This window comes from Daucus carota, chromosome 3 (genome assembly GCF_001625215.2).
Source record: "Daucus carota subsp. sativus chromosome 3, DH1 v3.0, whole genome shotgun sequence".
NCBI classification, from domain to species: domain Eukaryota; kingdom Viridiplantae; phylum Streptophyta; class Magnoliopsida; order Apiales; family Apiaceae; genus Daucus; species Daucus carota.
In genome coordinates this window covers 21034656-21057112 of record NC_030383.2, presented here as the reverse complement: position 1 = coordinate 21057112, position 22457 = coordinate 21034656, and the positions used below count along the sequence as shown (strand labels likewise).

Genomic DNA, 22457 nt, shown 5'->3' with positions numbered 1-22457 from the left:
TCATTGGCTAGATTGAAGTTGGAAACAACTTGTAGCTTCATTCCAGACTCGCTTGAAGTTTAAAACAACTTATAGCTTCATTTTCGGTTGTTAAAAATTAGAATCAACTTCTAGTTTCATCCTTGACTCGTTTGAGCCTGTAAACAACTTGTTGCTTCATTATTGTCTAGATTGAAGTTGGAAACAACTTGTAGCTTCATTCCAGACTCGTTTGTGGTTGAAAACAACTTGTAGCTTCATTTTCGGTTGTTTAAAATTAAAATCAACTTGTAGTTTCATTCTTGACTCGTTTGAGCCCGGAAACGACTTGTTGCTTCATCATTGGCTAGATTGAAGTTGGAAACAACTTGTAGCTTTATTATTGGCTAGATTGAAGTTGGGAACAACTTGTAGCTTCATTCCAGACTCGTTTGAAGTTGAAAACAACTGTAGCTTCATTTTCGGTTGTTTAAAATTAGAATGAACTTGTAGTTTCAATCTTGACTCGTTTGAGCCCGGAAACAACTTGTTGCTTTATTATTGGCTAGATTGAAGTTGGAAACAACTTGTAGCTTTATTATTGGCTAGATTGAAGTTGGGAACAACTTGTAGCTTCATTCCAGACTCGTTTGAAGTTGAAAACAACTGTAACTTCATTTTCGGTTGTTTAAAATTAGAATGAACTTGTAGTTTCATTCTTGACTCGTTGGAGCCCGGAAACAACTTGTTGCTTCATTATTGGCTTGATTGAAGTTGGAAACAACTTGTAGCTTCATTCCAGACTCGTTTGAAGTTGAAAACAACTTGTAGCTTCATTTTCGGTTGTTTAAAATTAGAATCAACTTGTAGTTTCTTTCTTGACTCGTTTAAGCATGTAAACAACTTGTTGCTTCATCATTGGCTAGATTGAAGTTGGAAACAACTTGTAGCTTCATTACAGACTCGCTTGAAGTTTAAAACAACTTGTAGCTTCATTTCCGATTGTTAAAAATTAGAATCAACTTCTAGTTTCATTCTTGACTCGTTTGAGCCTGTAAACAACTTGTTGCTTCATTATTGTCTAGATTGAAGTTGGAAACAACTTGTAGCTTCATTCCAGACTCGTTTGAGGTTGAAAACAACTTGTAGCTTCATTTTCGGTTGTTTAAAATTAGAATGAACTCGTAGTTTCATTCTTGACTCGTTTGAGCCCGGAAACGACTTGCTGCGCTTCATTATTGGCTAGATTGAAGTTGGAAACAACTTGTAGCTTCATTCCATACTCGTTTGAAGTTGAAAACACCTTGTAGCTTCATTTTCGGTTGTTTAAATTAGAATGAACTTGTAGTTTCATTCTTGAATCGTTGGAGCCTAGAAACAACTTGTTGCTTCATTATTGGCTAGATTGAAGTTGGAAATAACTTGTAGCTTTATTATTGGCTAGATTGAAGTTGGGAACAACTTGTAGCTTCATTCCAGACTCGTTTGAAGTTGAAAACAACTGTAGCTTCATTTTCGGTTGTTTAAAATTAGAATTAACTTGTAGTTTCATTCTTGACTCGTTTGAGCCCGGAAACAACTTGTTGCTTTATTATTGGCTAGATTGAAGTTGGAAACAACTTGTAGTTTTATTATTGGCTGGATTGAAGTTGGGAACAACTTGTAGCTTCATTCCAGACTCGTTTGAAGTTGAAAACAACTGTAACTTCATTTTCGGTTGTTTAAAATTAGAATAAACTTGTAGTTTCATTGTTGACTCGTTGGAGCCCGGAAACAACTTGTTGCTTCATTATTGGCTTGATTGAAGTTGGAAACAACTTGTAGCTTCATTCCAGACTCGTTTGAAGTTGAAAACAACTTGTAGCTTCATTTTTGGTTGTTTAAAATTAGAATCAACTTGTAATTTCATTCTTGACTCGTTTGAGCCCGGAAACAACTTGTTGATTTATTGTTGGCTAGATTGAAGTTGGAAACAACTTGTAGCTTCATTCCAGACTCGTTTGAAGTTAAAAACAACTTGTAGCTTCATTTTCGGTTGTTAAAAATTAGAATCAACTTCTAGTTTCATTCTTGACTCGTTTGAGCCTTTAAACAACTTGTTGCTTCATTATAGTGTAGATTGAAGTTGGAAACAACTTGTAGCTTCATTCCAGACTCGTTTGAGGTTGAAAACAACTTGTAGCTTCATTTTCGGTTGTTTAGAATTAGAATGAACTCGTAGTTTCATTTTTGACTCGTTTGAGCCCGGAAACGACTTGCTGCGCTTCATTATTGGCTAGATTGAAGTTGGAAACAACTTGTAGCTTCATTCCATACTTGTTTGAAGTTGAAAACACCTTGTAGCTTCATTTTCGGTTGTTTAAATTAGAATGAACTTGTAGTTTCTTTCTTGAATCGTTGGAGCCTAGAAACAACTTGTTGCTTCATTATTGGCTAGATTGAAGTTGGAAATAACTTGTAGCTTTATTATTGGCTAGATTGAAGTTGGGAACAACTTGTAGCTTCATTCCAGACTCGTTTGAAGTTGAAAACAACTGTAGCTTCATTTTCGGTTGTTTAAAATTAGAATTAACTTGTAGTTTCATTCTTGACTCGTTTGAGCCCGGAAACAACTTGTTGCTTTATTATTGGCTAGATTGAAGTTGGAAACAACTTGTAGTTTTATTATTGGCTGGATTGAAGTTGGGAACAACTTGTAGCTTCATTCCAGACTCGTTTGAAGTTGAAAACAACTGTAACTTCATTTTCGGTTGTTTAAAATTAGAATAAACTTGTAGTTTCATTGTGGACTCGTTGGAGCCCGGAAACAACTTGTTGCTTCATTATTGGCTTGATTGAAGTTGGAAACAACTTGTAGCTTCATTCCAGACTCGTTTGAAGTTGAAAACAACTTGTAGCTTCATTTTTGGTTGTTTAAAATTAGAATCAACTTGTAATTTCATTCTTGACTCGTTTGAGCCCGGAAACAACTTGTTGATTTATTGTTGGCTAGATTGAAGTTGGAAACAACTTGTAGCTTCATTCCAGACTCGTTTGAAGTTAAAAACAACTTGTAGCTTCATTTTCGGTTGTTAAAAATTAGAATCAACTTCTAGTTTCATTCTTGACTCGTTTGAGCCTTTAAACAACTTGTTGCTTCATTATTGTGTAGATTGAAGTTGGAAACAACTTGTAGCTTCATTCCAGACTCGTTTGAGGTTGAAAACAACTTGTAGCTTCATTTTCGGTTGTTTAGAATTAGAATGAACTCGTAGTTTCATTTTTGACTCGTTTGAGCCCGGAAACGACTTGCTGCGCTTCATTATTGGCTAGATTGAAGTTGGAAACAACTTGTAGCTTCATTCCATACTTGTTTGAAGTTGAAAACACCTTGTAGCTTCATTTTCGGTTGTTTAAATTAGAATGAACTTGTAGTTTCTTTCTTGAATCGTTGGAGCCTAGAAACAACTTGTTGCTTCATTATTGGCTAGATTGAAGTTGGAAATAACTTGTAGCTTTATTATTGGCTAGATTGAAGTTGGGAACAACTTGTAGCTTCATTCCAGACTCGTTTGAAGTTGAAAACAACTGTAGCTTCATTTTCGGTTGTTTAAAATTAGAATGAACTTGTAGTTTCATTCTTGACTCGTTTGAGCCCGGAAACAACTTGTTGCTTTATTATTGGCTAGATTGAAGTTGGAAACAACTTGTAGCTTTATTATTGGCTAGATTGAAGTTGGGAACAACTTGTAGCTTCATTCCAGACTCGTTTGAAGTTGAAAACAACTGTAACTTCATTTTCGGTTGTTTAAAATTAGAATGAACTTGTAGTTTCATTCTTGACTCGTTGGAGCCCGGAAACAACTTGTTGCTTCATTATTGGCTTGATTGAAGTTGGAAATAACTTGTAGCTTCATTCCAGACTCGTTTGAAGTTGAAAACAACTTGTAACTTCATTTTCGGTTGTTTAAAATTAGAATCAACTTGTAATTTCATTCTTGACTCGTTTGAGCCCGGAAACAACTTGTTGATTTATTGTTGGCTAGATTGAAGTTGGAAACAACTTGTAGCTTCATTCCAGACTCGTTTGAAGTTAAAAACAACTTGTAGCTTCATTTTCGGTTGTTTAAAATCAGAATGAACTCGTAGTTTCATTCTTGACTCGTTTGAGCCCGGAAACGACTTGCTGCTTCATTATTGGCTATTTTGAAGTTGGAAACAACTTGTAGCTTCATTCCAGACTCGTTTGAAGTTGAAAACAACTTGTAGCTTCATTTTCGGTTGTTTAAAATTAAAATGAACTCGTAGTTTCATTCTTGACTCGTTTAAGCATGTAAACAACTTGTTGCTTCATCATTGGCTAGATTGAAGTTGGAAACAACTTGTAGCTTCATTCCAGACTCGCTTGAAGTTTAAAACAACTTGTAGCTTCATTTTCGGTTGTTAAAAATTAGAATCAACTTCTAGTTTCATTCTTGACTCGTTCGAGCCTGTAAACAACTTGTTGCTTCATTATTGTCTAGATTGAAGTTGGAAACAACTTGTAGCTTCATTCCAGACTCGTTTGAGGTTGAAAACAACTTGTAGCTTCATTTTCGGTTGTTTAAAATTAGAATCAACTTGTTGTTTCATTCTTGACTCGTTTGAGCCCGGAAACGACTTGTTGCTTCATCATTGGCTAGATTGAAGTTGGAAACAACTTGTAGCTTTATTCCAGACTCGCTTGAAGTTTAAAACAACTTGTAGCTTCATTTTCGGTTGTTAAAAATTAGAATCAACCTCTAGTTTCATTCTTGACTCGTTTGAGCCTTTCACTACGCCATAAGTGGGTTAGTGCAATGGTTTCTGAGAAGTGTTACAAGCATTTTGTTGCGGTAGATGTGAAATTTATGGCTTATTGTAACACCACTCATTTAGTATTACAATAGCTGTAAAGCTAGTGTTGCATGGGACAGACGGTGTTGCACAATATGTAACACCAATTACTCGTGTTACATTAGTTACTTTCTTATTTTTAAATATAATAAATTTAATATATTATAATAAATTTATAAATAAAATATATTCTGGATTATCCGTGATAATAGAATATTATATATAATATTATAAACTTTTAAGAATTTATTATTATTCATTCACAAAAGAATACTATTATATTTGTATCACATAAATCATTTTTAATATTAATAAATATTAAATAATTAATAATTTTATTAATTAAAAATAAAATTAAAAGAGAGTAGACAGTGCACGGTTATTGAGGTGAAATATTGAGCGGTAGTTTTCCCCCTAAATGAAAATGCACAGACTATACTTTCCCCCCAAACACCATCTCTCGACTTAGACTAAACACTCGCTACTCTTTCAACTTTCTCTGTCTTTTCTGCCGAATTGAAGAATGATGGATTGAAGACCGGGTATCTAAATAAACATATAGATACAAATTCTCCGATTAGGGCTTGCTAACTTCGGATTTCTTTTGATTTTGCAGGTGATTACAATTTCATAGATTGGGGCTTTTACAGTTGCTCCGATTAAGAGGTAAATACACACTAATCTTGTTACATCTTGTCTTTTAGAGACTCTATTCTGTGTATTCTAAACCATATCTTTTTATTTCAGGCGATTGGGTTTCATAGTATAGCTAATTAGGGTTCAAGCGATTTGCATTAAAGCTAATTTGGTGTTTAAAGCTTGCATTGAGGTAAAAATTGGATGTTTGTTTGATATTTGTATGTTCTTTGTCTGATATTTGTGTTTTTTTGTTTGGTATTTATGTGTTTGATATTTCTCTGCTTTTCATTTGATATCTGCATGGTTGATATTTGTATGTTTATCTGTATGTTTGATTTTTTTTTTGTGCTGTTTGTATAGTTTTTGCTACTTAGTTGATTGGAGAGATTTTTATATGAAGAGAGAGGGTGTTTGTTGTATGTTTGATATTAGGGTGTTGTATATATTGTTTAATTTGTTCTGTGTTTAGTAGTGGTGTGTTTAAGCAAAGAAAATCCAGCAAACATGAAATTACAACAGTATATACAATATTGGAATAATAGTGAAGGGAAATAAGAAAAAGATTAAGGTGCATTGTGAGGGGCGGTGTACGACTATGGTGACCATGCAGTTGTAGTAGTACCCTAACACATAGTAGATTAATTACCTTCTTTAATTGTCTAGTTAAATAACCTTGATATTAATTAGTGAGAACCTTAAACCTTTGACACTTCATAACCTGTAGTTGGTGGCTTAAGGTGATATAATATAAAGTTATCAACAATTTGATTCTTTAATTCTTTGTGGACAAGTTAACAACAATATAATATAATACTTCTAACACTTGTTTAATTCTTTGTGGACAAGTTAACAATAATATAATAATTGTAACATTAGTATAAGTAACTTACGAAAATAATTATTGGTTAAAAGTAAATAATAATTATTATTTAAAAGTAAATAATAATTTGACTAGCACCAACAGTTGTAGTACTTAAAATATGTTCTAGTGTATGTGTGTCTTTCGATCTGATGAATATACAAGTAACTCGAATAGGACCCTGCAGAATACCAGAGGCATTTTAAAAAATTATTAATAAACTCAGGAACTAATATGTGTAATTGTTATTCATCAAGCTACTACTGTGCACACGTGATTTGGTATGTAAATAATGTAATTTAGAGTAAGGCAGAGCAATGCAAGTGATTACTATTAAGGTCTATTGTGGTCTGACATCTCAGGGGATAGAATTACTAACTACTGTCTATTGTGATTACTATATATGTACATTAAATTAATATCAGCTTTATAGGTGCAATCTGTCCAATTGGTGAGGACCTAGGTTAATCATAATGGAACCTGATTATGATTACAGCTGGATAGGACTTCCAAGATACAATAAAGAATATAAGATGGGGATAAAAGCGTTTGTAGATAAGGCATTTCCTCTTTTTGGCGTAGGTGATGAAATGAAGTGTCCCTGCAGAGATTGTAATGATCGTAAGTGGTATAGTCAAGATGTCATTTAGGATCATCTCATTTGTAGAGGACCTTCTCTATTACAGGTTCAATGGATTTGTAAGATTTCACAAGCCAAAGTAAAAAATAGTACTAATTCTAAGGATTTTGAAGCCGGGAATAGTTTTGGGGATAATGTAGAAGCGATGTTTGATTGTACGGGTAAGAGGTTTCAGAATGTAGAACATGGACCAAATCCGGCTGCCAGAAAATTTTATCACCTTGTTGAAGAGGGAAAACAACCACTATAGCCAGGCTGTACAAACTTTTCTCGGTTAAGTTTTATGATTAGACTTTATCATTTAAAGTGTATTCATGGAATTACCGAATCTGCCTTCGGGGATCTACTAGGATTAATTAAATCTGCCTTTCCTGAAGCCAATGTTCCTTTATCTTTCAATGCTGCGAAGAACATCATCAAAGACTTAGGTCTCGACTATCAAAAAATACATGCATGTCCAAATAGTTGCATGTTATACAGGGCAGAAAATAAAGATAAACAAATTTGTGATAATTGTGGGGTTTCGAGGTGGGTTTTACAAGAAAAGAAAGGTTGTGCGGCTAATAATGATCCAAAGAAGTTGATTAGCAAAGTGCCAGCAAATGTCATGAGGTATTTTCCGTTGAAACCTAGGTTGCAAAGGTTGTTCATGTGCAAAGAATATTCTAAGCTCATGACATGGCATGCAACAGAACGAATAAAAGATGGGAAATTAAGGCATCCAGGTGACGCTGAAGCTTGGAAGACAATGGATGCTACCTATCCTGATTTTTCATCTGAAAATCGAAATATAAGACTAGGTGTAGCTGCTGATGGATTTTGTCCGTTTCGTACAAAAGCTAGTCATAGTACATGGCCAATTGTACTAGTAAACTACAACCTCCCGCCTTGGCTTTGCATGAAACAAGAAAACTTGATTCTTTCGACGTTAATATCGGGGCCAGATTCTCCTTCAAACAGTATTGACGTATATATGCAACCATTAATTGCCGAGTTAAAAGAATTGTGGGATATTGGTGTGGAGACTTATGATGCCATAACTGATCAAAATTTCAATTTACGGGCAGGGGTGTTATGGACCATCAGTGATTTTCCAGGATATGCTATGATGTCTGGTTGGAGCACAAAGGGCAAACTAGCTTGTCCAGTGTGCCATTATGAGACATGTTCAGAATACTTGAAGCATAGCAGAAAAATGTGCTATATGAATCATAGAAGGTTTCTTGATCCTTCACACAAGTGGAGGTTTGACAAGAAACGGTTCAATGGGCAGATTGAAATGAGGCAGCCTCCGGAACCACTAACAGGAACTGATATTGAGCAACTGTTGGTTGGATTTGAAAACCAATTTGGGGAAAAGATCAATAGAAAGAAAAAGCGTGACAATAGCATCCCTTTCAAAAAGAAGTCTATTTTTTTCGATTTGCCCTATTGGAGGCATAATGCACATCGACATAATCTCGATGTCATGCATATTGAAAAAAATATTTGCGACAAAATATTAGGTACTTTACTTAATATTGGTGGCAAGACAAAAGATCATTTAGCTGCTCGTTTGGATTTACAAGAAATGGGTATCCGGAAGTCCCTTCATCCGGTGAAATCCGCTGATGGGAAAAGACTTGAAATTACAGCATCAATCTTTGACATGACAGATAAGGAAAAAGACCTCTTTTGCAAGGTATTGAAGAATGTGAAACTTCCTTATGGCTGTGCTTCTAATATTGGTCTTTATGTGCACACACACGAGAGGCGAGTAGCGGGGTATAAGAGCCATGACGCGCATTTTATACTCCATTACTTATTACAATTTGCTGTGAGGAAATCATTAAAAGATGATGTTGCAAAACCGTTGATCAAATTTAGCGCATTCCTTAGAGGTCTTTGGAGTAAAGTTATTCATTTGGATGATGTCAAGCGGTTACAAGCAGAAATTGTTGACATCCTTTGTGAATTTGAGATTATATTCCCCCCTGCCTTTTTTGATATCATGGTGCATCTGCCCGTCCATCTCTGTAGAGAAATCGAATACGGGGGACCGGAACACCTTCGATGCATGTATGCTATTGAGCGGTATCTTGGCAAGCTAAAAAATTATGTCCGTAATAGGAGCAAACCCGAAGGATCCATTGCAGAAGGCTACTTGGCAGATGAGTGTGTCACATTCTGCTCAAGGTTTTTAGGTGGTGAAGCTACTGATTTTGGAAGCTGCTCCTCAAATTCGGTTGAATATCATATTGGAACCAGAAGAAACAAAGATGGAAAGGTTATTCAGTTATACGATTCAGATTGGAAAGCTTGTCATACCTATATTCTATTCAATTGTGGCAATCAAGAAATTGAGTCACTAATCGAGTAAGTTTTTTAATCCTTACTTCATTTAGTGAATATTATAAAATTAAATCATGTATTTCCTTTTAAACTATGACAACTTCATATTTTTTATAGGAAGCATCGGACTTTAGTAGATGGTGATACAAATATAAAAATATATAGAAGAGAACAAACACACTCTGAAGATTTTTGGAAATGGTTAAAGAAAGAGGTGGAAAAAAAGGAAAACATTTCAACTGATCTACATGTGCTTGCATTGGGTCCAAATCGAACCGCTAGAATTTTTAGCGGTTACGTGGTAAATGGATATCGTTTTCATACAAAGGGTAGAGATTCCAAGTGCACAACACAAAACAGCGGTGTATTTTTAACCGCTGAAACCACCAGCTTTGCAAGTTCGAAAGATGAAAATCCAATCGTAGGGGCTGTCAATTACTACGGATCAATTGAAGAAATTATTAAAGTTGACTATTGGGGAGTATTTCCTGTGGTTCTTTTCAAGTGTTGTTGGTACCAAGAAGAAAAGGATTCATTTGGTTTCACCAAAGTGAATTTTAAAAAATTATGCTGCAAATCAGATCCTTATGTCATTGCTTCACAAGTACAGCAAGTATTTTATGTTGAAGATCCGATAGAGAAAATGGTGCATTATGTTATAAAAAAGTTGTCGCGGGATTGGTGTGATGCTGAGGACCTAACTGCTACTCAAGAACAGAATGACCAAAACCATCCTGATATACATGATTTTCATAATCAGGATGGTGACTTTAGTGTGTTTAGAGATGATGTCCCAAAAAAACATATCCCTGTTTCACCAACTACAGTAAAAACATTTCATGTTTAATATGTATTTAAAGATCCAATCCTAAAGACAAATTCATGTATTAGTTTATAATATTCAATTGTATCTAAGTTTCTAAGTGTAAGTTTGTAGCTGTTATTTCTCTACATGTTTTGTCACATGTAAGTGTTTATTATGATCAACTAAGTTAAGTGTTTAATAGGTCTCCTGCTATGTTTTTTGTTTATTTTGATCAGTTGGATTGTTTTAAGGATGTTTTGTTTTTGTTTTATAGGCTTGTTTTTCTAATGTTTGTATATTTATTTTGTGTAGGATGGCAGAAAAACTGATTACTGTAAGATTGCACTATGACGGGATTTTGAAGACGAGTACTTATTATGGTGGAAAGACTATTGGAGTAAATGCTGTGGATTCTGCAGAATTTTCATATACGGTGCTTATGGAATATGTCAAGGATTACCTTCATTTGTCAGAAATTGGAGGAGTATATATCCAAGATGATGGTGCAGGTTGGAAGCTTTTGACACGAGATAAAGAATTAATTGATCTTGTAAATGGCTGTGAAAATGAAGAGGAGATTCATCTGTTTGTTGACACCATTATTGACAAGGAAATAGAGCCAACAGCTCAGATGCAGCCACATGTAATTATACGGCCAAGGAAGGACATAGTTGAAGGTATTCAGATTTATTTTGATAAATAATGTTGTCATTTGTATGTAAAGGGACCCTGCTTTCTAATTTATTCATGGACTATCTGTTTTCACAGGGTCAACTAAGGCACAAGTGAAACGCAGATTTGTGACTGCACACCAGCTCCAACAACAACAAAAAATGAAGAAAATGAAATTGAAGTCATTTGAGGTGCCGAAAAGGATTTTATCACCACGAAAATGTAAGAAGCCAGTTCTGGAGACTCCACCAGTTGAACAAGAAATTGTTAATCCAAAAGGAACAGCAAGAAGGAAACTGAATTTACACGAAGACAACGCACATGGCAAAAGTACGGGCGAGAATGACACTGAGGTAGTAATTTATACTTAACAACATAATATATACTTATCTTTTTAACTATATGTTATGTTATTTGCATCCAATTTAAGTTTAAGTGTTGTGCTCTATCAGTTTTAAGAAAATGCATCTCTCTTTTTCATTAGTAGGAATTAATTTCACATTTTTTTTAATTACAAATCTGGACATATAGTTGAACAGAAATCTGGACATTTTTCTATCTTATTAGCTTTCTGGTTATAATGTTTTGAGTCCACGTATGATACCTATGATGTCTTGCAGTTACCAGCGCAGCCGTTACCAACTGTGAATGAGTATGAGCTAAGTAAAATCAAACGTGTGCAAGAAAACAGGGCAAAGTTTGAAGAACTTGGGTTGGGTAAATATGGGACTAATCCGAATCCACCAGCAGTCCACAAAGGAAAAGGAAAAGAAAAAAGCCAAGAGGTTTCTGATGAATATATCATGGAAAGTGAGAGCGAAAGTGATGATTCATCGACGGTACACTACATCTAAATTAACCATACATTTCATCTGATAGTCATTAATTGTATACATCTCATTCTTACTTGAAAATGTTAGTTGAACAACAAATTTTACAATCTGATTATAATCTGAATAAAATCCACGTAATTAATAAGTCTAATTATCAAATATTTAACTTAGCTTAAAATGTTAATCTGATATGTTCTAATTATAGTTAGTTTAATTATAGTTCAAATATTAATCTAATTATAGTCTTATTAGTTTTACATAATAGGTTGTATATAATATAAACTAGTACAGTAGAAACTCTTTAAATTAATACTCGGTAAATTAATAAACTCTCTAAAATAATAAATTTGTCCGGTCCCGACTTGGGCCAATGTAAAAAATTGGAAAACTCGATAAAATAATAAGATAATAATTTTTCGGGAGATCCCTTTATAATTTTTGGTCCCAAGAAAATCATAAATTAATAATTCACAGAAACTAAAAAAATATATTATACTCTATTGAATTATATTACATTTACTATACAGTACTTCAAAAGTCATTATTGATTTCTAATACATTTGAACCCAATAGTTACTAATTTACGTTGTCATTATTGATTTATAATAAATATGAACACATTAGTTACTAATTCACGTTGAGTCCCAAGGTTCGCTGTAAAGTAATTCTAAGAGGCATAGACTAATTAGTCTTTTTGTTTGGTATGTACGGTGTAATGGGTTAAAAACTCTTTAAATTAATAATTATTAATTTATCGATAAATTAATAACTCTCTAAATTAATAAATTTCTCCGGTCCTGACATTAGTAATTTATAGAGTTTTTACTGTATATATAAATATATTTTGTTTGAGTTAGTATTTTTACTTCATTCTACTTGTTGCATGTACAGAGCATTCAGACCATCAAGAAAAGGAAAACACTGCCTGGTCCCCGAACTCGTTCGCGAGCCAATGCTTCCACTACTATGAACACCAAAGTGAAGCATTCATTTGCTCCAAAACTGATAAAACCAACATGTAGTAAATTGTTAAAACAGCATTGTAATGTCGAAAGTGGTTCAGCTGCTGCATATGTAGCCCTGCGGGAATGTCAGAAGCAAAATCTAGAAGTTGATCCTAGGATTGAGGATGTTGGTGAGTCGAATTTACAAGATGCACATGATGATGAAGAAGTTGAAAAAGGTAATACATATGTAAACCTGAATATGTATTTGTAGGACTATTAGCAAAAAATATAGTAAATAGTACACTCACTTTCTATTATCTCGTTTCTATGTGTTTATGTGACCAGAGCCTAAAAGACGTAGAGGACGGACAAAAATGTTAAAAGTTCATGGTAGGAGTAGTAACGAAAAGCTAGTCGTTACATTCAATAAATGCGGTCAACCAATTGGAGACAAGAAGATTAGATATGAGCTAAGCAATTTTATGGGGACACTAGTTAAAGATCATGTGTCGCTTACTCATGTTAACTGGCATCTTGTTCCGCAAGAATTAAAGAACAAAATGTTGCAATATATTCTGGTAACCTCTATTACCTAAACCTGAGATTGGATTCTTATTAATATATGTTTGTTGAAATAATGCTTTTTATGTTTGACATAATATAGGATAGGTATGATATTCCGGAACACGGGCAAAAATGGATAAATAAGACACTTAATTCTTCTTGGAGAGTGCACAAGTCCCGTGTCAAGAAGGTTCATTATACAAAATATGACACTGACGAAAAAAGGATTGAAAATAGGCCACCTGAAATTCCACTGGATGATTTTAAGATATTGTTGAAGTATTGGGCAGATGAAGGAGTTCAGGTAAAACACATTGACATGAGTATATAAAATAGAATTAAAGTTGAGCAAGTATTTTTCTTCATTTATTTCACACCCAAGGACATTTTGAGTTGAGAATATTTTTTATAACAGTCACTTGCAGAGGATAATACAGCACGTCGTCATTCTTATGTTGACCCCCACACACTTGGTCGTAAAACTCTTGCTGAACTTAAAGATGAACTGGTATGACCTTCTTTTCAATTGTGAAAAATGATAGTCATCTTTTAGTTGCTAAATTATTGAGGTATCTTGCTAGATTATTTTCTTTGTCCACATTTTTATTGTTGTCTTGATTATTTCATATTTTAGATAACTTGTTCTTTATTTGTTATATTGTTTTCTGTACATGCCAGAAAAGTAAAGACCCCAATCTTGCCTCTCCCTCACAAGCTAAAATCTATGTGAAAAGTCGTAAGCACAAAAAGGGGCACAAGTACAAGTCAAATAGGAAAGCAATCAACAAAAGAATTGTAAGTATATTTTATCATAAATAATAAACCTGAGCTTGTTGTAGCTTTAACAAATTTATGTAAATTTCTCATGTAGGATTCCATTGACGAGATGCTGAAAGAAGGAAATGATGCAGATGTGATGCTTCCCGGAGGCAAACATGGGGCAGATTGGTTGGTAGGAAGGAAGGGCACAGCAGTTGCCTTGGAAAAAATTCACGCTATTCCAGAACCTTATGTTGATGAGTTGACTGCAAAGATAACTCAAAATCTGGAGAATGAAATGGAAGCCAAGGTAAACAGAAAAGTCCAGGAGAACATGGCTTGGTTGCTAAAAAAACTAGGAGAGGCAAATCCTAGTATGAAATTTGATATTGGAGACTTTTGTGCGACCTTCTCAAGTGATCAAGACGAGAATGGCACACCTATCACTCCCGCCACTCAAACTCCTGGCACACAAGGCGGCACTTCTTAAATATGTTATCGGATTTGCCTTTATCAAACTTAGTTACTTTTATGCTCTTGTACCTTGGTAGACAGTACTTTGAACTGTTATTTAGTACTTATGTCGTAATTTGGATATGCAGTATTTTGGAGAAGTTGGTGTAGGAAATGAGACTATTTGGAGTAGTTGGTTTTGGAGTACTTTTGTCATGTACTGGAATTGGTTTGGTTTAGAGATGAGATTGTTATGTATTGGTACTTTGTTGTTTTGGTGCTACTGTGGGATTGTTGTTTAAACAGAGCATGTATTTCAAAAATTATAATATTGAGTGTTACATTTTCCTATTCTAGTGTAATTAATGTATGCTTATATATAGTGTTACATTATCAAAGCTGGTGTTTCTTGATTACAACAATGTAGTGTTACAATAGTCAAAACATAGTGTTGCAGTAGACCATGTGGACCCCACACCACAACCGGGACCCACGTGCATGTGGGACCAACCTGCATGTGGGACCAACGTGTGGGACCAGTGGGGTCATCTGGATTCAGCGTAATGTAACACTGACTAGCAGTTGCATTTGGGCATTTTAGTGTTGCAATAGGATGAAAATGTAATGCTTTTGTCTATGTTACAATAGACGAAACCTGTGTTACATTAGAGCACCTATTGTAATGCTCACATTTGTAACGCCCCCTTGTGTTACAATTGACATATTGTAACACTTTTGGGGTCTGTTGTAACATAAAATGGGCATTGCAATAGCCCACTTATGGCGTAGTGTTTAAACAACTTGTTGCTTCATTATTGTCTAGATTGAAGTTGGAAACAACTTGTAGCTTCATTCCAGACTCGTTTGAGGTTGAAAACAACTTGTAGCTTCATTTTCGGTTGTTTAAAATTAGAATGAACTCGTAGTTTCATTCTTGACTCGTTTGTGCCCGGAAACGACTTGCTGCTTCATTATTGGCTAGTTTGGAGTTGGAAACAACTTGTAGCTTCATTCCAGACTCGTTTGAAGTTGAAAACACCTTGTAGCTTCATTTTCGGTTGTTTAAATTAGAATGAACTTGTAGTTTCATTCTTGAATCGTTGGAGCCCGGAAACAACTTGTTGCTTCATTATTGGCTAGATTGAAGTTGGAAATAACTTGTAGCTTTATTATTGGCTAGATTGAAGTTGGGAACAACTTGTAGCTTCATTCCAGACTCGTTTGAAGTTGAAAACAACTTGTAGCTTCATTTTCGGTTGTTTGAAATTACAATCAACTTGTAGTTTCATTCTTGACTCGTTTAAGCATGTAAACAACTTGTTGCTTCATCATTGGCTAGATTGAAGTTGGAAACAACTTGTAGCTTCATTCCAGACTCGCTTGAAGTTTAAAACAACTTGTAGCTTCATTTTCGGTTGTTAAAAATTAGAATCAACTACTAGTTTCATTCTTGACTCGTTTGAGACTGTAAACAACTTGTTGCTTCATTATTGTCTAGATTGAAGTTGGAAACAACTTTTAGCTTCATTCCAGACTCGTTTGAGGTTGAAAACAACTTGTAGCTTCATTTTCGGTTGTTTAAAATTAGAATGAACTCGTAGTTTCGTTCTTGACTCGTTTGAGCCCGGAAACGACTTGCTGATTCATTATTGGCTAGTTTGAAGTTGGAAACAACTTGTAGCTTCATTCCAGACTCATTTGAAGTTGAAAACAACTTGTAGCTTCATTTTCGGTTGTTTAAAATAGAATGAACTTGTAGTTTCATTCTTGAATCGTTGGTGCCCGGAAACAACTTGTTGCTTCATTATTGGCTAGATTGAAGTTGGAAACAACTTGTAGCTTTATTCCATACTCGTTTGAAGTTGAAAACACCTTGTAGCTTCATTTTCGGTTGTTTAAATTAGAATGAACTTGTAGCTTCATTCTTGAATCGTTGGAGCCCGGAAACAACTTGTTGCTTCATTATTGGCTAGATTGAAGTTGGAAACAACTTGTAGCTTCATTCCATACTCGTTTGAAGTTGAAAACAACTTGTAGCTTCATTTTCGGTTGTTTAAAATTAGAATCAACTTCTAGTTTCATTCTTGACTCGTTTGAGCCTGTAAACAACTTGTTGCTTCATTATTGTCTAGATTGAAGTTGGAAACAACTTGTAGCTTCATTCCAGACTCGTTTGAAGTTGAAAACAACTTGTAGCTTCATTTTCGGTTGTTTAAAATTAGAATCAACTTGTAGTTTCATTCTTGACTCGTTTGAGCCCGGAAACAACTTGTTGCTTTATTATTGGCTAGATTGAAGTTGGAAACAACTTGTAGCTTCATTCCAGACTCGTTTGAAGTTGAAAACAACTTGTAGCTTCATTTTCGGTTGTTTAAAATTACAATCAACTTGTAGTTTCATTCTTGACTCGTTTAAGCATGTAAACAACTTGTTGCTTCATCATTGGCTAGATTGAAGTTGGAAACAACTTGTAGCTTCATTCCATACTTGTTTGAAGTTGAAAACAACTTGTAGCTTCATTTTCGGTTGTTTAAAATTAGAATCAACTTGTAGTTTCGTTCTTGACTCGTTTGAGATAGGAACCAACTTTTTGCTTCATGATTGGCTAGAATGAAGTTGGAAACAACTTGTAGCCTCATTCCAACCTCGTTTGAAGTTGAAAACAACTTGTAGCTTCATTTTCGGTCGTTTAAAATCAGAATGAACTCGTAGTTTCATTCTTGACTCGTTTGAGCCCGGAAACGACTTGCTGCTTCATTATTGGCTAGTTTGAAGTTGGAAACAACTTGTAGCCTCATTCCAGACTCGTTTGAAGTTGAAAACAACTTGTAGCTTCATTTTCGGTCGTTTAAAATTAGAATGAACTCGTAGTTTCATTCTTGACTCGTTTGAGCCCGGAAACGACTTGCTGCTTCATTATTGGCTAGTTTGAAGTTGGAAACAACTTGTAGCCTCATTCCAGACTCGTTTGAAGTTGAAAACAACTTGTAGCTTCATTTTCGGTTGTTGAAAATTAGAATGAACTCGTAGTTTCATTCTTGACTCGTTTAAGCATGTAAACAACTTGTTGCTTCATCATTGGCTAGATTGAAGTTGGAAACAACTTGTAGCTTCATTCCAGACTCGCTTGAAGTTTAAAACAACTTGTAGCTTCATTTTCGGTTGTTAAAAATTAGAATCAACTTCTAGTTTCATTCTTGACTCGTTTGAGCCTGTAAACAACTTGTTGCTTCATTATTGTCCAGATTGAAGTTGGAAACAACTTGTAGCTTCATTCCAGACTCGTTTGAGGTTGAAAACAACTTGTAGCTTCATTTTCGGTTGTTTAAAATTACAATCAACTTGTAGTTTCATTCTTGACTCGTTTAAGCATGTAAACAACTTGTTGCTTCATTATTGGCTAGATTGAAGTTGGAAACAACTTGTAGCTTCATTCCATACTCGTTTGAAGTTGAAAACAACTTGTAGCTTCATTTTCGGTTGTTTAAATTTAGAATCAACTTCTAGTTTCATTCTTGACTCGTTTCAGCCTGTAAACCACTTCTTGCCTCATTATTGTCTAGATTGAAGTTGGAAACAACTTGTAGCTTCATTCCAGACTCGTTTGAAGTTGAAAACAACTTGTAGCTTCATTTTCGGTTGTTTAAAATTAGAATCAACTTCTAGTTTCATTCTTGACTCGTTTGAGCCTGTAAACAACTTGTTGCTTCATTATTGTCTAGATTGAAGTTGGAAACAACTTGTAGCTTCATTCCAGACTCGTTTGAAGTTGAAAACAACTTGTAGCTTCATTTTCGGTTGTTTAAAATTACAATCAACTTGTAGTTTCATTCTTGACTCGTTTAAGCATGTAAACAACTTGTTGCTTCATCATTGGCTAGATTGAAGTTGGAAACAACTTGTAGCTTCATTCCATACTCGTTTGAAGTTGAAAACAACTTGTAGCTTCATTTTCGGTTGTTTAAAATTCGAATCAACTTGTAGTTTCATTCTTGACTCGTTTGAGATAGGAAACAACTTTTTGCTTCATTATTGGCTAGAATGAAGTTGGAAACAACTTGTAGCCTCATTCCAGACTCGTTTGAAATTGAAAACAACTTGTAGCTTCATTTTCGGTCGTTTAAAATCAGAATGAACTCGTAGTTTCATTCTTGACTCGTTTGAGCCCGGAAACGACTTTTTGCTTCATTATTGGCTAGTTTGAAGTTGGAAACAACTTGTAGCCTCATTCCAGACTCGTTTGAAGTTGAAAACAACTTGTAGCTTCATTTTCGGTCGTTTAAAATCAGAATGAACTCGTAGTTTCATTCTTGACTCGTTTGAGCCCGGAAACGACTTGCTGCTTCATTATTGGCTAGTTTGAAGTTGGAAACAACTTGTAGCCTCATTCCAGACTCGTTTGAAGTTGAAAACAACTTGTAGCTTCATTTTCGGTCGTTTAAAATTAGAATGAACTCGTAGTTTCATTCTTGACTCGTTTGAGCCCGGAAACGACTTGCTGCTTCATTATTGGCTAGTTTGAAGTTGGAAACAACTTGTAGCTTCATTCCAGACTCGTTTGAAGTTGAAAACAACTTGTAGCTTCATTTTCGGTCGTTTCAAATTACAATCAACTTGTAGTTTCATTCTTGACTCGTTTTAGCCCGGAAACCACTTGCTGCTTCATCATTGGCTAGATTGAAGTTGGAAACAACTTGTAGCTTCATTCCATACTCGTTTGAAGTTGAAAACAACTTGTAGCTTCATTTTCGGTTGTTTAAAATTAGAATGAACACGTAGTTTCATTCTTGACTCGTTTGAGCCCGGAAACCACTTGCTGCTTCATTATTGGCTAGAATGAAGTTGGAAACAACTTGTAGCCTCATTCCAGACTCGTTTGAAGTTGAAAACAACTTGTAGCTTCATTTTCGGTTGTTTAAAATCAGAATCAACTTGTAGTTTCATTCTTGACTCGTTTGAGCCCGGAAATGACTTGCTGCTTCATTATTGGCTAGTTTGAAGTTGGAAACAACTTGTAGCCTCATTCCAGACTCGTTTGAAGTTGAAAACAACTTGTAGCTTCATTTTCGGTCGTTTAAATTTAGAGTGAACTCGTAGTTTCATTCTTGACTCGTTTGAGCCCGGAAACGACTTGCTGCTTCATTATTGGCTAGTTTGAAGTTGGAAACAACATGTAGCTTCATTCCAGACTCGTTTGAAGTTGAAAACAACTTGTAGCTTCATTTTCGGTTGTTTAAAATTAGAATCAACTTGTAGTTTCATTCTTGACTCGTTTGAGCCCGGAAACGACTTGCTGCTTTATTATTTGCTAGATTGAAGTTGGAAACAACTTGTAGCTTCATTCCAGACTCGTTTGAAGTTGAAAACACCTTGTAGCTTCATTTTCGGTCGTTTAAATTAGAATGAACTTGTAGTTTCATTCTTGAATCGTTGGAGCCCGGAAACAACTTGTTGCTTCATCATTGGCTAGATTGAAGTTGGAAACAACTTGTAGCTTCATTCCAGACTCGCTTGAAGTTTTTAAAACAACTTGTAGCTTCATTTTCGGTTGTTAAAAATTTGAATCAACTTCTAGTTTCATTCTTGACTCGTTTGAGCCTGTAAACAACTTGTTGCTTCATTATTGTCTAGATTGAAGTTGGAAACAACTTGTAGCTTCATTCCAGACTCGTTTGAAGTTGAAAACAACTTGTAGCTTCATTTTCGGTTGTTTAAAATTAGAATGAACTCGTAGTTTCATTCTTGACTCGTTTGTGCCCGGAAACGACTTGCTGCTTCATTATTGGCTAGTTTGAAGTTGGAAACAACTTGTAGCCTCATTCCAGACTCGTTTGAAGTTGAAAACAACTTGTAGCTTCATTTTCGGTCGTTTAAAATCAGAATGAACTCGTAGTTTCATTCTTGACTCGTTTGAGCCCGGAAACGACTTGCTGCTTCATTATTGACTAGTTTGAAGTTGGAAACAACTTGTAGCCTTATTCCAGACTCGTTTGAAGTTGAAAACAACTTGTATCTTCATTTTCGGTCGTTTAAAATTAGAATGAACTCGTAGTTTCATTCTTGACTCGTTTGAGCCCGGAAACGACTTGCTGCTTCATTATTGGCTAGTTTGAAGTTGGAAACAACTTGTAGCTTCATTCCAGACTCGTTTGAAGTTGAAAACAACTTGTAGCTTCATTTTCGGTCGTTTAAAATTACAATCAACTTGTAGTTTCATTCTTGACTCGTTTGAGCCCGGAAACCACTTGCTGCTTCATCATTGGCTAGATTGAAGTCGGAAACAATTTGTAGCTTCATTCCATACTCGTTTGAAGTTGAAAACAACTTGTAGCTTCATTTTCGGTTGTTTAAAATTAGAATGAACTCGTAGTTTCATTCTTGACTCGTTTGAGCCCGGAAACCACTTGCTGCTTCATTATTGGCTAAAATGAAGTTGGAAACAACTTGTAGCCTCATTCCAGACTCGTTTGAAGTTGAAAACAACTTGTAGCTTCATTTTCGGTTGTTTAAAATCAGAATCAACTTGTAGTTTCATTCTTGACTCGTTTGAGCCCGGAAACGACTAGCTGCTTCATTATTGGCTAGTTTGAAGTTGGAAACAACTTGTAGCCTCATTCCAGACTCGTTTGAAGTTGAAAACAACTTGTAGCTTCATTTTCGGTCGTTTAAATTTAGAGTGAACTCGTAGTTTCATTCTTGACTCGTTTGAGCCCGTAAACGACTTGCTGCTTCATTATTGGCTAGTTTGAAGTTGGAAACAACTTGTAGCTTCATTCCAGACTCGTTTGAAGTTGAAAACAACTTGTAGCTTCATTTTCGGTTGTTTAAAATTAGAATCAACTTGTAGTTTCATTCTTGACTCGTTTGAGCCCGGAAACGACTTGCTGCTTTATTATTTGCTAGATTGAAGTTGGAAACAACTTGTAGCTTCATTCCAGACTCGTTTGAAGTTGAAAACACCTTGTAGCTTCATTTTCGGTCGTTTAAATTAGAATGAACTTGTAGTTTCATTCTTGAATCGTTGGAGCCCGGAAACAACTTGTTGCTTCATCATTGGCTAGATTGAAGTTGGAAACAACTTGTAGCTTCATTCCAGACTCGCTTGAAGTTTAAAACAACTTGTAGCTTCATTTTCGGTTGTTAAAAATTTGAATCAACTTCTAGTTTCATTCTTGACTCGTTTGAGCCTGTAAACAACTTGTTGCTTCATTATTGTCTAGATTGAAGTTGGAAACAACTTGTAGCTTCATTCCAGACTCGTTTGAAGTTGAAAACAACTTGTAGCTTCATTTTCGGTTGTTTAAAATTAGAATGAACTCGTAGTTTCATTCTTGACTCGTTTGTGCCCGGAAACGACTTGCTGCTTCATTATTGGCTAGTTTGGAGTTGGAAACAACTTGTAGCTTCATTCCAGACTCGTTTGAAGTTGAAAACACCTTGTAGCTTCATTTTCGGTTGTTTAAATTAGAATGAACTTGTAGTTTCATTCTTGAATCGTTGGAGCCCGGAAACAACTTGTTGCTTCATTATTGGCTAGATTGAAGTTGGAAATAACTTGTAGCTTTATTATTGGCTAGATTGAAGTTGGGAACAACTTGTAGCTTCATTCCAGACTCGTTTGAAGTTGAAAACAACTTGTAGCTTCATTTTCGGTTGTTTGAAATTACAATCAACTTGTAGTTTCATTCTTGACTCGTTTAAGCATGTAAACAACTTGTTGCTTCATCATTGGCTAGATTGAAGTTGGAAACAACTTGTAGCTTCATTCCAGACTCGCTTGAAGTTTAAAACAACTTGTAGCTTCATTTTCGGTTGTTAAAAATTAGAATCAACTACTAGTTTCATTCTTGACTCGTTTGAGATTGTAAACAACTTGTTGCTTCATTATTGTCTAGATTGAAGTTGGAAACAACTTGTAGCTTCATTCCAGACTCGTTTGAGGTTGAAAACAACTTGTAGCTTCATTTTCGGTTGTTTAAAATTAGAATGAACTCGTAGTTTCGTTCTTGACTTGTTTGAGCCCGGAAACGACTTGATGATTCATTATTCGCTAGTTTGAAGTTGGAAACAACTTGTAGCTTCATTCCAGACTCATTTGAACTTGAAAACAACTTGTAGCTTCATTTTCGGTTGTTTAAAATAG

The 22457-nt window shown here is 35.1% G+C and overlaps 3 protein-coding genes and 1 long non-coding RNA gene across 4 annotated transcripts; all 4 read left to right on the top strand.

Annotated features, from left to right (window-relative positions):
* Positions 1 to 5252: 5252 nt before the first annotated feature.
* On the top strand, positions 5253 to 7593 carry LOC135151724 (uncharacterized). Its single transcript, XR_010290611.1, has 4 exons — positions 5253 to 5354; positions 5429 to 5478; positions 5560 to 5641; positions 6744 to 7593. It is a non-coding gene; the product is annotated as an uncharacterized LOC135151724 (long non-coding RNA).
* Positions 7594 to 7623: 30 nt separating this feature from the next.
* LOC135151415 (uncharacterized) lies at positions 7624 to 10128 on the top strand. Its single transcript, XM_064089861.1, has 2 exons — positions 7624 to 9305; positions 9399 to 10128. The coding sequence occupies exons 1-2, from the start codon at positions 7624 to 7626 to the stop codon at positions 10126 to 10128; spliced, it is 2412 nt and encodes an 803-aa protein (XP_063945931.1).
* A 271-nt stretch (positions 10129 to 10399) lies between these two features.
* LOC135151414 (uncharacterized) lies at positions 10400 to 12809 on the top strand. Its single transcript, XM_064089860.1, has 4 exons — positions 10400 to 10763; positions 10855 to 11111; positions 11379 to 11597; positions 12483 to 12809. Exons 1-4 carry the CDS (start codon positions 10400 to 10402, stop codon positions 12807 to 12809), a joined length of 1167 nt encoding a protein of 388 aa, XP_063945930.1.
* Positions 12810 to 13308: 499 nt separating this feature from the next.
* On the top strand, positions 13309 to 14560 carry LOC135151762 (uncharacterized). Its single transcript, XM_064090952.1, has 4 exons — positions 13309 to 13406; positions 13518 to 13610; positions 13781 to 13897; positions 13974 to 14560. The coding sequence occupies exon 4, from the start codon at positions 13989 to 13991 to the stop codon at positions 14349 to 14351; it is 363 nt and encodes a 120-aa protein (XP_063947022.1). The 5' UTR covers positions 13309 to 13406; positions 13518 to 13610; positions 13781 to 13897; positions 13974 to 13988; the 3' UTR covers positions 14352 to 14560.
* Positions 14561 to 22457: the final 7897 nt, after the last annotated feature.